This window comes from Pan paniscus, chromosome 5 (assembly GCF_029289425.2).
Source record: "Pan paniscus chromosome 5, NHGRI_mPanPan1-v2.0_pri, whole genome shotgun sequence".
In the NCBI taxonomy this organism is placed as follows: domain Eukaryota; kingdom Metazoa; phylum Chordata; class Mammalia; order Primates; family Hominidae; genus Pan; species Pan paniscus.
This window is the reverse complement of record NC_073254.2, coordinates 153,486,949-153,502,334: the sequence shown is the minus strand read 5'-3', so window position 1 is coordinate 153,502,334 and position 15,386 is coordinate 153,486,949. Positions and strand designations below refer to the sequence as shown.

The 15,386-nt window shown below is 36.8% G+C and overlaps 1 protein-coding gene and 1 pseudogene across 10 annotated transcripts in view; one reads left to right on the top strand and one right to left on the bottom strand.

The window, feature by feature from the left end:
• Positions 1 to 15,386, bottom strand: part of EYA4 (EYA transcriptional coactivator and phosphatase 4) — a 289,717-nt gene that overhangs the window by 10,160 nt on the left and 264,171 nt on the right. For all 10 annotated transcript variants that reach the window (XM_034962872.3, XM_055114130.2, XM_057302596.2 and 7 more), the window contains 3 exons: positions 9,200 to 9,258; positions 8,941 to 9,101; positions 6,551 to 6,665 (listed from right to left, as the gene is read on the bottom strand). In XM_034962872.3, the coding sequence (XP_034818763.1) occupies positions 6,551 to 6,665; positions 8,941 to 9,101; positions 9,200 to 9,258 (335 nt within the window). The remainder of the gene's footprint in view (positions 1 to 6,550; positions 6,666 to 8,940; positions 9,102 to 9,199; positions 9,259 to 15,386) is intronic.
• On the top strand, positions 11,158 to 14,983 carry LOC117980709 (10 kDa heat shock protein, mitochondrial-like; annotated as a pseudogene).

Here is a 15,386-nt window from a genome sequence, read left to right as displayed (position 1 = left end):
AGTGTGATATTCCCCTTCCTGTGTCCATGTGATCTCATTGTTCAATTTCCACCTATGAGTGAGAATATGCAGTGTTTGGTTTTTTGTTCTTGCGATAGTTTACTGAGAATGATGATTTCCAATTTCATCCATGTCCCTACAAAGGACATGAACTCATCATTTTTTATGACTGCATAGTATTCCATGGTGTATATGTGCCACATTTTCTTAATCCAGTCTATCATTGTTGGACATTTGGGTTGGTTCCAAGTCTTTGCTATTGTGAATAATGCTGCAATAAACATACGTGTGCATGTGTCTTTATAGCAGCATGATTTATAGTCCTTTGGGTATATACCCAGTAATGGGATGGCTGGGTCAAATGGTATTTCCAGTTCTAGATCCCTGAGGAATCGCCACACTGACTTCCACAATGGTTGAACTAGTTTACAGTCCCACCAACAGTGTAAAAGTGTTCCTATTTCTCCACATCCTCTCCAGCACCTGTTGTTTCCTGACTTTTTAATGATTGCCATTCTAACTGGTGTGAGATGGTATCTCATTGTGGTTTTGATTTGCATTTCTCTGATGGCCAGTGATGATGAGCATTTTTTCATGTGTTTTTTGGCTGCATAAATGTCTTCTTTAGAGAAGTGTCTGTTCATGTCCTTCGCCCACTTTTTGATGGGGTTGTTTGTTTTTTTCTTGTAAATTTGTTTGAGTTCATTGTAGATTCTGGATATTAGCCCTTTGTCAGATGAGTAGGTTGCAAAAATTTTCTCCCATTTTGTCAGTTGCCTGTTCACTCTGATGGTAGTTTCTTTTGCTGTGCAGAAGCTCTTTAGTTTAATTAGATCCCATTTGTCAATTTTGTCTTTTGTTGCCATTGCTTTTGGTGTTTTAGACATGAAGTCCTTGCCCATGCCTATGTCCTGAATGGTAATGCCTAGGTTTTCTTCTAGGGTTTTTATAGTTTTGGGTCTAACATTTAAGTCTTTAATCCATCTTGAATTGATTTTTGTATAAGGTGTAAGGAAGGGATCCAGTTTCAGCTTTCTACATATGGCTAGCCAGTTGTCCCAGCACCATTTATTAAATAGGGAATCCTTTCCCCATTGCTTGTTTTTCTCAGGTTTGTCAAAGATCAGATAGTTGTAGATAGGCGGCGTTATTTCTGAGGGCTCTGTTCTGTTCCTTTGATCTATTATCTCTGTTTTGGTACCAGTACCATGCTGTTTTGGTTACTGTAGCCTTGTAGTATAGTTTGAAGTCAGGTAGTGTGATGCCTCCAGCTTTGTTCTTTTGGCTTAGGATTGACTTGGTGGTGCGGGCTCTTTTTTGGTTCCATATGAACTTTAAAGTAGTTTTTTCCAATTCTGTGAAGAAAGGCATTGGTAGCTTGATGGGGATGGCACTGAATCTGTAAATTACCTTGGGCAGTATGGCCATTTTCATGATATTGATTCTTCCTACCCATGAGCATGGAATGTTCTTCCATTTGTTTGTATCCTCCTTTATTTCCTTGAGCAGTGGTTTGTAGTTCTCCTTGAAGAGGTCCTTCACATCCCTTGTAAGTTGGATTCCTAGGTATTTTATTCTCTTTGAAGCAATTGTGAATGGGAGTTCACTCATGATTTGGCTCTCTGTTTGTCTGTTGTTGGTGTGTAAGAATGCTTGTGATTTTTGTACATTGATTTTGTATCCTGAGACTTTGCTGAAGTTGCTTATCAGCTTAAGGAGATTTTGGGCTGAGACAATGGGGTTTTCTAGATATACAATCATGTCGTCTGCAAACAGGGACAATTTGACTTCCTCTTTTCCTAATTGAATACCCTTTATTTCTTTCTCCTGCCTAATTGCCCTGGCCAGAACTTCCAACACTATGTTGAATAGGAGTGGTGAGAGAGGGCATCCCTGTCTTGTGCCAGTTTTCAAAGGGAACGCTTCCAGTTTTGGCCCATTCAGTATGATATTGGCTGTGGGTTTGTCATAGATAGCTCTTATTATTTTGAAATACGTCCCATCAATACCTAATTTATTGAGAGTTTTTAGCATGAAGGGTTGTTGAATTTTGTCAAAGGCTTTTTCTGCATCTATTGAGATAATCATGTGGTTTTTGTCTTTGGCTCTGTTTATATGCTGGATTACATTTATTGATTTGCGTATATTGAACCAGCCTTGCATCCCAGGGATGAAGCCCACTTGATCATGGTGGATAAGCTTTTTGATGTGCTGCTGGATTCGTTTTGCCAGTATTTTATTGCAGATTTTTGCATCAATGTTCATCAAGGATATTGGTCTAAAATTCTCTTTTTTTGTTGTGTCTCTGCCTGGCTTTGGTATCAGAATGATGCTGGCCTCATAAAATGAGTTAGGGAGGATTCCCTCTTTTTCTATTGATTGGAATAGTTTCAGAAGGAATGGTACCAGTTCCTCCTCGTACCTCTGGTAGAATTCGGCTGTGAATCCATCTGGTCCTGGACTCTTTTTGGTTGGTAAGCCATGGATTATTGCCACAATTTCAGATCCTGTTATTGGTCTATTCAGAGATTCAACTTCTTCCTGGTTTAGTCTTGGGAGAATGTATGTGTCAAGGAATTTATCCATTTCTTCTAGATTTTCTAGTTTATTTGCGTAGAGGTGTTTGTAGTATTCTGATGGTAGTTTGTATTTCTGTGGGATCGGTGGTGATATCCCCTTTATCATTTTTTATTGCGTCTATTTGATTCTTCTCTCTTTTTTTCTTTATTAGTCTTGCTAGCGGTCTATCAATTTTGTTGATCCTTTCAAAAAACCAGCTCCTGGATTCATTAATTTTTTGAAGGCTTTTTTGTGTCTCTATTTCCTTCAGTTCTGCTCCGATTTTAGTTACTTCTTGCCTTCTGCTAGCTTTTGAATATGTTTGCTCTTGCTTTTCTAGTTCTTTTAATTGTGATGTTCGGGTGTCAATTTTGGATCTTTCCTGCTTTCTCTTGTGGGCATTTAGTGCTATAAATTTCCCTCTACACACTGCTTTGAATGCATCCCAGAGATTCTGGTATGTTGTGTCTTTGTTCTCGTTGGTTTCAAAGAACATCTTTATTTCTGCCTTCATTTCGTTATGTACCCAGTAGTCATTCAGGAGCAGGTTGTTCAGTTTCCATGTAGTTGAGCGGTTTTGAGTGAGATTCTTAATCCTGAGTTCTAGTTTGATTGCACTGTGGTCTGAGAGATAGTTTGTTATAATTTCTGTTCTTTTACATTTGCTGAGGAGAGCTTTACTTCCAAGTATGTGGTCAATTTTGGAATAGGTGTGGTGTGGGATGCACCAGAATTTTTTAAAGTTAAATCCAGTTGCTTAAGTGGCTTTTGATTTCTAAATATTATAAGTAACGCTACCAAAATATATTCTTACATCTTTCGTTATTCTGAGACTATATTCACAGAATAATTAGGGTCAGAGGGTAAGTTAATTTTTCTAGGGGTTCTAATACATAATTCAACAAAGCATCTGTTTTTCTGACATTCCAGGCATTTTGTGAAAACTATGGGGTTGGTGCAAAAGCAATTTTGTTTTTTGCCATTAAAAGTAATGGCAAAACTGCAATTGTATCAATATGGTAATATATGTGGATAACTCAGCAAATTCCATAGCATGTAACTACTCAATGTATGTTGATTTCTTTTTCTCCTCCCTTCCTTGTTATATCTTTATTTATTTCTGGAATATCACATATTCCTTTAGTTGCCTTAAAGCCATCTGTTTAATAATTAATCTGTATATATTATATAGTATATGTAATCTAATAATGTAATCATCTTTTTTAACTTATATAGAAGACATCTTTTAGAAATAATGAAAGCTATCAACCTCCTTCTCAGAGAAATGCACACTCCACTACATTTTACACATCATGTCAGTGGCTCAGGGGTCCTCGTGCTCCAGCGTCCCTGACATTTGGTCTCTCTTGTCACCAATTACAGAGGACATGAGATAGCAAGTCCCATTTCAACTGGTTTAGACATTTCTTCCTTATATAGAGCCAGAATCTCCCTTGCAGGATTCCTACTCATTGGTCCCAGTTCTTTCCTTTCCAGACACAGGGAGAAATCTAATTGATTTTCAGCCTAACGTCTGAAACAGGTGAAATTGGTAATCTTGGCTCTGCACATGACTCTTCTGACTAAGCTCTCTGGCTCCTCCTTCCATCTGTTTCTTTTAGGTGGTTCCCACAGTCCAAACCCGTGACTACCACACTTGACACAGGCTGCTTCAACCCTGCCACAGCCCCCACTGGAATATGGTCCCTAGAACTGACAAACTAAGCTGCCATGGCTTCCCCAGTCAGACACAGGAAGCTACTTCCCCTCCGCTCTCCATTTGAACTTTCTGCTATCCATGCAGCTCCGCCTGTGCCACGAGTCAGAAGCTGTGCAGGATGTGACAACTATTCATTTACTTTCATGTTCTTAATATTAACTTTTTTTTTTTTTGCCCTATCAGGCTTTTCTGCATTCTGATTCAATTAGTCCAAATAAATGTTTCTCTGAATGCTGTGTTCCCCATACATTTATTAAGCATGCTTTTTTCTTCTTTTTTTAAAACTAACAATTTGTCATCTTATTCATTGATCTTTTCTTTTCCAACTTTTATTTTAAGTTCAGGGGTACAAGGGCAGGTTGGTTACATAGGTTAACTTGTGTCATGGGGGGTTGTTGTACAGATTATTTCATCATCCAGGTATTAAGCCTAATACCCATTTTTCTTTTTGCTGATCCTCTCCCTCCTTCTATTCTCCACCCTCTGAAAGGCCCCAGTGTGTGTTGTTCCCCTCTATGTGTCCACATGTTCTCATCATTTAGCTCTCACTTGTAAGTGAGAACATGTGGCATTTGGTGGGAGTGTAAATTAGTTCAGCCATTGTGGAAGGCAGTGTGGCGAATCCTCAAAGATCTAAAGACAAAACTACTATTTAACCCAGCAATCCCAGTACTGGGTATATACCCAAAGGCATATAAATCATTTTATAATAAAGACACATGCACACACATGTTCACTGCAGCACTATTCACAATAGCAAAGACATGGAGTCAACCTAACTGTGCATCAATGATAGACTGGATAAAGAAAATGTGGTACATGTACACCATGGAATACTATGCAGCCATAAAGAAGAATGAGCTCATGTCCTTTGCCAGGACATGGATGGAGCTGGAGGCCATTATCCTTAACAAACTAACACAGGAACAAAAAAGCAAATACTGCATGTTCTCATTAATCTTTTCTTTACTTTTTTTTTTTTTTTTTGAGACGGAGTCTTGCTCTGTCTCCAGGCTGGAGTACAGTGGCATGATCTCAGCTCAGTGTAACCTCTGCCTCCCAGGTTCAAGCAACTCTCCTGCCTCAGCCTCCCAAGTAGCTGGGACTACAGGTGTGCACCACCACGACCAGCTAATTTTGTTTTTTTTTTTGTATTTTTAGTAGAGATGGGGTTTCACCATGTTGGCTAGGGTGGTCTCAATCTCCTGACCTTGTGATCCGCCTGCCTCGGCCTCCCAAAGTGCTGGGATTACAGGCATGAGCCACTGCGCCTGACCCATTAATCTTTTCTTAATGGAAATGCTGACAGATTCTTTTTTTTGACTTTTATTTTAGGTTCAGGGATACATGTGCATGTTTGCTATATAGGTAAACTTATGTCACGGGGGTTTGCTATACAGATTATTTTATCACTCAGGAACTAAGTCTAGTACCTAACAGTTACTCTTTCTGATTCTCTCCCTCCTCCTACCCTTCACCCTCAAGTAGGCCCCAGTGTCTGTTGTTTCCCTATATGTGTCCATGAGTTCGCATCATTTAGCTCCCACTTATTAAGCATGCTTTTATTTATTCACCTAACTCAGATATAAAATCATGGAAGCGGACAGTACAGAGATTCAACTCTACCTTACCAGCTATCACATTCCAGACTTACTTACATCACTTTATGAATTAGCATATTTGGCACCTGGTTGTACAACTGGTTACAAATCAATTTAATTCTGCTCTGTATACTGACACAAGTCAGAATTTCACTGTTTAGTTCAAACAACAAAATGGTTAGAATTTTTTCAAGAGCTTTCTCTTGCTTTTCTGATGTGCTTACATTATGTGTATTATCCATTATGGCCTAACACCTAAAACATGCATTTTTGTATAAACAGTACTGTTTCATATTTGCCATCACCCCCTTGTACTTTGCCACCAACTGAGTTCTCTTTCTTTTTTCATTAGAAGTCATGTAACCATTCTGTGGGGATTATCAGTTGCTATGAGAAGAGATGGGTGGTGAGATAGGGTCTCCTGTTTATTCTGAGAAGCAGCAACCTTCTCTCATCCCAACACACACACACACACACACACTCACACACACACACACACTCTCTCTCACTCTCATGCACATGCACTGAAATTGAAAAAATCACTGAATTCAGAATTGTTAGGTCCCTTAAAGTCTAAAACAGTCTAGGAATTAAAACATTTTTTCTATGTTGTACAATTAGAACTAAATCTTCAATACGATACACATAGAAAGGTAACAATTCCACTTACCTAGTGCTAATAATTGATAAAGACTTAAGTGCATTTGTTAGCCAGGAATCTGTCAGACCTTCAATCTCTGCCCTTAACTGTAGCCAGGCATCCCTCTTGGCAGGGCCAAGGAGTCCTGCAACACCAAAAAACCAAGGCAGAGTCGAGAGATGAATATTGTCTCAGAATATCTAGTTTAGATTCCCTTCTGTCTGGAATAGATCACTTTTATTTCAGTATATATCAGAAATGCAGAGAGATACAGATTTATGTCCATATTGATCCTTCGTTTCTGAATTGAATATCCATTCATTCCTTCAATGAATATTTACTGAGCTTCTAGGTCTCAGGTAGTGCCACTGAAAAGTGGCCCCAGTCTCTGCCCTCACTGATCCTACAATCTGGCGCAGTGGATCTCAATCATCTAAAGAGCTTTGAACATGCCCCTGCCTGGATCTTATTCCAAGGGACTGTGATATTTGAGGTCTGGAGGAATAGCTGGGCTTCACCAACCTAGGGACACAAATCCCAAATGTTTTGACTGTCTGAAAATGTTTAGCTTCTTAATAATCACAATCATTTCCACTTTCAAACAGTAACAATGGCATCATCATATGTAGCTGTTAAAATGTTTCTAATACTACTGCTAATGCTGCTATAAACACTTTGCTATGTAAAAAATTAATAATTTTGTTTAAAATCATGAAGTGTAGGACAGTTACAATCATGAATTATAATATTGATATTAAAAGAAAAAAGATAGATGTGCTAATTTTTTATTTTAAAAGATCCAGTTCTTTTATGATAAAACAAGATCATGTAAATCCATTAAAAAGGAAGGTTTCTTATTGAAATTGTGTTTTAGAATATCGGGAGCACATACACACTTGTATGGTTTTTTCAATCAAAATTTACAGTTTCTAGCAAGTCTCATTTGTCCTCATTATAATAAAGAGATGCTCATGTATGACAGAAAGTAGACTCGTGGTTGTTTAAAGTTTCTAAGATACAAGATTATTTCTTAGTCTTCTTGTTAACTTAAAATAATTTTATTAATACACCGCAAGAAGGAAATGATGACATCTGAATGATAAAAATTAACTCAGATTTCCCAAGGGGATATTTATTTTAAAGTTAAAACATATTATCTACCATTGATTTTAACTAGAAAATCTACTTATCTGATTTTACAAAAGCATCATGTACAGAGCACTAGAGCAAATCAGGAAATCAGAAATTCTCCCCAGCACCCCATGCAAGTCGGCAGCTTGCAGGGGTCAATTTCTTTTTGGAAATGAATGTCTTCCATATCTAAGCTCCCTTTTGTTGCTAACATTATCCTCTTTGGCTCTACATTTTTTGTTCTCTTACAGTTATTATGTATCTGTTGAGCATCTCTTATGTGTTTCACTGCTAGGCACTGGGGATACAAGGTGACCAGACACATAGCCCCACCCTCATGATGTATATGGATATATGTGATTATATACTATATATGAACATTTTATTTACTATATTGTATTCTATGATATATATGTGAATATATGTATGTATAGTATGCACATGTATATTTAGTATACTGGATTCTAGTTTATGTTCCTCAATTACTCTTCCTTTTTAGAAAAAAAGAGAAGCACATAAAGAAACAAAATCCTGGGAGATTAATCTGATGTGGCCTAATGGCAAATTTTAGGAATCTTGTTTACCTAAAATTGATTCTAATAAGATATCATCAAGGTTTATTTTATATATAGAAGCACATCCAGGATCACAGTTTTGATAGCAAAGGTTTTGATATCACCTGTAAAATATATGAAGGGGTATAAAATGGTTTTGATATTACCTACAGATTATTTGAACTTTTAAAAACTATGATAATCATAGTTGACACTATGCATGAGAATGATACACTGACATAAAACATGATTTTTTTAAAAGATAAAATAAACCTGTTGAAAGTCTTTGAAATGACATGAATAACTGTTTATATTTATTTTTGATGGGATTCTGGAAAGATAATGCTTGCTAACCACCGTCCTTCAATGATTGAGGCTCTCTTCTTGAGAAAGGACTTCTTTCCGTTGCCTCGGACAGTTCCTCTGTCTGATTTTCACTGATAATGCTCCAAGCACCAGCTGATAAAGGGTCAACTAAATGCCCTGGTATAAATCTTGACCAAACATCTGGGCACAAGGTTACACAAAGAATTCCCAATTTATGTGACGGTGGTGCATGTTTTATTTTGTAGTTAAATTTTTTCCCACCAATTCTAAGAAACTTCTGGCTCAATGTGGTTTAATATGAGCTTTTGCTTGTTTCTTTTACAGCAGAATCATCTTTAACATGAAACTACAGATTGAATTCTACCTATACCCAGAGTACCTTTGTTAGATTGAAAAAGCCACACGTACCTCCAACGTTGTTCTTGTAGGTGTTATATAATTCTTTTACTCTTCTGTAACGAAAAGCCAACTTCCTCATCCAGTCAACCCCTCCTCTTACACCTGTTGGCAAACAAAGGTTTGCACTACTTGCAGCTGCATGGAAGCCATCAGTTGCAAAACTGTAGGTACTGTAACACCCAAAATACATTAAAAAGAAATAATTACATGTGCAAAACTCCACAGCCGAATTTCTGTAGGAAACAGCATATTGAAAGGCATAGCTTACCTTAAGTCCTGCCCATTATCATCAGAGGAAACATCATCTATATGAACTTGATCACACTCCTGTTAAAAACATTGGAAAAGTTATTTGTTTTCTAAATGATGCTTGTTACCATGCTTGAAGGTTTTCCCATCTTCTCTCTGATCAGACTACCGCCAGAAGATGGCAGCATGTGCCCATCCATCTCACTGCCTCACTCTTGTTTTCTTCTGTTGGGAAATGGCACCATTTCTACCCCACAAAATTTAAATCCAGAAGAGTTCCATAGAAAGGAGGGGTGAGAAAATATACGGCATGAGAGTTTCTTTAAAGCAATTTAAAAATTTTAATCTTAAAATTATTGATAAGAAATTCTCTTGAATCTTCATAAGCATTTGAGTTCCCTTCCAGGCCATTTCTGTTGTGCATACTTAAGCATGGCTAATCTGAAGATACATAAAACTTAGTCTGAACACCTCAGATGGTTACTATTATTTATCATTTGTTGAGCGGCAACAGAGGGGCTTGCCTTCAGATTATGGTGTCCTGTGGAATTTCCATGACTTCCTGCTGGACCAGAACCATGAAAGAACCATGCTGGTGTTATTTCAAGGTCCTAGTCTTTTGACACAGAAAAAGGGTAATGATCATAGAAACTGACATTTTATTTTTGTCAAGTTTTTAAATTTTCAAATCAAAAAGACTACTTTTAAGTAAAAGGGAAATAATGAAGATTTATCATCTCAAATGTGCTACAAAATTCCAAGCAAAATAAACTTTATGTAAGTATACCCACACAATTGACCTGATATATATATTTTTTTATATATGGACTCTCGCTTAGTTGCCCAGGTTGGAGTGCAGTGGCGCGATCTCGGCTCACTGCAAGCTCCGCCTCCTGGGTTCACGCCATTCTCCTGCCTCAGCCTCCCGAGTAGCTGGGACTACAGGCGCCCGCCACCACGCCTGGCTAATTTTTTTGTGTTTTTTGTATTTTTACTAGAGATGATGTTTTACTGTGTTAGCTAGGATGGTCTCGATCTCCTGACCTCGTGATCCGCCCGTTTCGGCCTCCCAAAGTGCTGGGATTACAGGTGTGAGCCACCACGCCTGGCCACAGTTGACCTGATTGTAAGTTACTGTGTGCTCAGAAGAAATGGTAACTTATGTGGATAAGGATTCGATCCTTCTTTGCTGTTCTGAGTCTTAGTCCATCTTCAAATAATCTGCAAAGTTCCAGTGCAATATTACAAGATCTAAAGGTGAAATTTGGTGAGGGCATTTAAAATGCCTAGTTCTCAGAATAATAAACATATAATAAATAAAAATAATTATTTATAAAAAATAACTACATCATATTAACCTCAGAGTAAGTATGGCTTAACATCTTGGGCCTCCTTAGTCCCCCTCAAAGTATTTTACTCATACTTACAGCTTCTGACTATATACGTAGTGCTTAGCATTCAAAATTAATTTTTTAGGGACATGGATGAAACTGGAAACCATCATTCTCAGCAAACTATCGCAAGGACAAAAAACCAAACACCGCATATTCTCACTCATAGGTGGGAATTGAACAATGAGATCACATGGACACAGGAAGGGGAATATCACACTCTGGGGACTGTGGTGGGGAGGGGGGAGGGGGGAGGGATAGCATTGGGAGATATACCTAATGTTAGATGACGAGTTAGTGGGTGCAGCGCACCAGCATGGCACATGTATACATATGTAACTAACCTGCACAATGTGCACATGTACCCTAAAACTTAAAGTATAATAAAAAAAAAATCATTAAATTTGAAAATACACCATACTAAACAAAGGTTTTTTGAAAGCTACTATTTATATTCATTATTGGGCTTGAAAGTATCTGGCAGTCAAATATTTCATATCTAGTCTCCAGATTTCCACACAGAAAGTGTTTAATCCGGTTCCAGTTTAAAGGTATAGTTGACTCAGGCTTCCTTTAATATACAAAACTCAGTGACTAGCCCAATCAGTACCTTTTGAGTATGTAACTTGAAAATCCAGGTAAGTTAAAAGTTCATATAATTTACAGAAATTACAGGTTTAGTAAGTTTTGAATAAATCTCCACCTACACGTATGGGTCCCCAAATTTAATCTGACTGGAAGTGCCCTGGAGTGCGGTATTTGGTTCACCAGGTTACATCCCCACTTACGGCACAATCTAGCATAGAATAATCACTCCACAATTCTTTCTTAAATAAATGGGAGAAGTCTAGACAAATGCTAATTCTTTACAGGATTACCACAATCATTTAAATTTTCTAACACAAGGTTATGATGATATAAAATAAAAGCATTCTAAATGGTGAGGAGAGTAAGAAGATATTTATGTCAAGAGTGGAAGGAAGGGAGAGAGAAGAGTGCAGAGACTGCCCAAGGAATGGGCTGGCCGGACAGGTATTTAGAAAATGTCTTCCCCTCTTTGACCAAGTATTGGCTGAAAGGAGTGCAGTCCAAACTGTAACCAAAGGAGGCATTATGCTTCCTGAAAAACATCCAGTAAAGGCATTGCAAGCAATGATAGTAACTGCTGGACTGGGCTTTAAGGAAAAGAGTGGAGAGATTTTACCCATTAGCATAAGGGTTGGAAATAAAGTTTTTCTCCCAGAATATGGAGACACAAAAGTAGTTCTAAATGATGAGATTATTTCTTATTTAGAGATGGTGACATACTTGGAAAGTCCGTAGACTGAAATAAATCACTATTGAAATGGTGTCGCATGAAGTTGCCCATTCCATTGAAGCTCTGAAATCTTTCCACATGTAAATAACTTCTGTGTTTCTCTTTTATAATAAATTAATGACATTCAAAAAAGTGGAGGAATCCTTGTAAATTTCCCTGGTAATCAGAAGTTATTTCTCTATTTAATACCCTCTCATTGTAATTTTTAGAGAAATTCCTCTGACATTAAATATTAACTCGCATGATTAATTTGTACATAGGTTGCCCAAAAACTTATCTTTTACTCCTGAGGACAACAGTATATCACACTTATTGGACCATAAGCTCCATAATTGAGGTTATATTTGAGGTTTTTCCAAATTTAACTTTTCTTTAAATTTATGCCTAGTTAACTATGCCTGTTGACTCTGGACGGTTGCCTGAGGATTACGGTCCAGTGAAAGAAACCTGAACTTCCATTATTTACATTTTTAGAAAAAGCTAAATAATTGTCCTTCAATTATTTTTCACTCTGAGAAACTTTGTAAGAATCATTTTGACCAAAAAGTGAAATACTAAAAACACTGTAATGTTTTGACTTTAACAAATTTTAGTAAAACTCAAACATTTGAAAATATTCTAGAACTAACTTTAAATACTTTAATTTTGTCTCACAAAGGGACCAAAAAGTGGTCACTGATATTTATCAGTTATAATTCACAGCAGTCTTTTCTCACTTTTGCCATCTCAAACTTCCTGAGACTTCTTTTCTGGAGGTTATTCTAACTGAAATAGCACTTTATTTAAACACACAGGATTCTCTTCTGTTGCGGGAGGGTAGTTTGGACATCTGCCTTCTCTGCAGTTGGGCAGGATGCAGTGAAGTGTCTATTAGGAGGATTTAAATTTGTATCTTTTAAGGAATTATGTGAGGAACAGCTGCTACTATATATGTTGCAGTATCTACTGAAAGAATGGAGTGTCAAATTAGATGGTTCGGTTTTTTTTTTTTAAAAAAAAAGCACCCTGAGAGCTTAAATATTCAACATCAACAATGACAACATAATAAGCTAATGTTAGAGTTACTCTCTTGAGGAATTCTTTTTGTCAACAAGAGTAGAAATCATTTAATTCCAGTTATGGAGCCCAAGACAATTTTTGGCTGTAAGAGGTTTATTGAAATAAAAAGTTGTGTGAAAGTAAAACTGCCTTTCAAAGTCAGATGCAGAAGGATAGGGCGCTATGTATGTAACTGTACTGAATGCTTTTGAAAGCTACTGTTTTGATTCTATTGGTTTTAGTGCTTGTTTACTCAAGTCAGTAAAAAACATTTATGTTTCCTTGGGCACTTTATCTGGATGTGCAAGCATTTGTGTGGCACGCATGTACAGTGAGAGTTCAATTTATCTGCAGAAACTCAATTATTTTATTGATTAAGTACAGTATTGTTGAATAGCTAAGTTCTAGGGTTTGAGTCAAATGAAATTCTTATCACATTCTAAAACACAACTAAAAAGCTATATACTCAGAGAAGAGAAAGTCAATACCAGTATTTTCTCATGAACTACTTCTACCAAAGATCCTGCCAGGTATTTTTGAAATACATATAACATAGTACCTGAACTAAAATAAATGTCTTTAAGTGCCATACATGACTACAACATGTTTTTGATATACCAATATTCATTTCAAACTTGCTAGTTAGTTACAAATTCATTATATGCTACTTTCACCTTCTCACTGCAGTGTTCTTTTAAAAGTTGGGTAGCAAATTTATTCCATCTGGCTTCTAATGTGCCACTACAAAAGCTAAAAGTTCATTTATTCCACTTATTTCCAGTAAAAAATAATTAACCAAATGAAATAAGCACTTTTACTTGGATACTACCACATAAAATTTCTTTTTTCTTTTTATACCTTTGAAAAGACTAATAATATTAAGATCCTCTTTACAATGCAACTCATCCATACTGATGAACAGAAAAACTAACCCCAAAAGTTATCGCTGTATGTAAAAAATTCAAGTTGTGGAAAGGTTAAGGTGTTTGTTATTACCATATATATATATATATATATATATATATATATATATATATATATAATCATTCTGTATTCATAAGTAGCAGGATCAATTTAAATCAGGTTTTAGAGAGGTGATTATTATTTGTTATCTAAAACTGAAAGCTTGCCTAGTAATATGAGCTTTCATACTGTCCACTGTAGAAAAAAAAGAATGCCGCTTTAAACAGACAGTAATTGTATTATTCAGTAAAAACATGACTCACCATAGAGAAAAACAACAACAACAACAGCAAAATGCTATTACACAGATTTCAGCACACACATTTATGGAATGTACTGAACCACTCATTTTTACTCTCATGTCTCAAATATAACTCAAACTGGATTTAAGACCTTGTCATTTAAAAAAAAAAACTTTCTAACTGGCGTGTTGGTGGGAGTGTAAATTAGTTCAACCATTGTGGAAGACAGTGTGGCAACTCCTCAAGCATCTAGAACTAGAAATACCATTTGACCCAGCAATTCCACTACTGGGTATATACCCAAAGGATTATAAATCATTCTACTATAAAGACACATGCACATGTATTTTTACTGCAGCAATGTTCAATAGCAAAGACTTGGAACCAACCCAAATGCCCATCAATGATAGACTGGATAAAGAAAATGTGGCACATATACACCATGGAATACTATGCAGCCATAAAAAACGATGAGTTCATGTCCTTTGCAGGGACATGTATGAAGCTGGAAATCGTCATTCTCAGCAAACTAACATAAGAACAGAAAACCAAACAATGCATGTTCTCACTCATAAGTGGGAGTTGAATAATGAGAACACATGGACACAGGGAGGGGAACACCACACACTGGGGCCTGTGATGGGGTGGAGGGCTAGGAGAGGGATAACATTAGGAGAAATACCTAATGTAGATGACGGGTTGATGGGTGCAGCAAACCACCACAGCATGTGTATATCTATGTAACAAACCTGCACGTTCTGCGCATGTACTCCAGAACTTAGAGCATTAAAAAAAAAAAGTTATTTAAGTAACTCAATAACTTGGCTTTTCTTTCTCACACACTTGTAAAATTTTCAGCAAAGGATGGGTCAGAAGTATGTGCTCTGGAACCAGGCAAATCTGCTTCAAATGCCAGTTCTGCCATTTAGATAGCAGGTAACTTTAGATGTGATTTGTATGTTGTGGACCATACAGTTTCTCCCTTGCATAAATAATGTGATAAACACATTTACTTCAATACATTGTTAAGTAATTAATGGAAAGTCCAACATAAAATATCTAGAACAAGGTAGGGGTTCAGTAGTAGTAATCTCCCTCTCAATTCACAATATGACTATAGATAAAAACTTTAATTATGAAACTATGAGATAAAAAATAAATTTAAACATGCCATCTGAAAAAAAATGAAAGAGAAATCTCTATTTCAGCATAGTTATGCTTGACTGAGAAGTACTTCTGCCAAGAACCTGAACT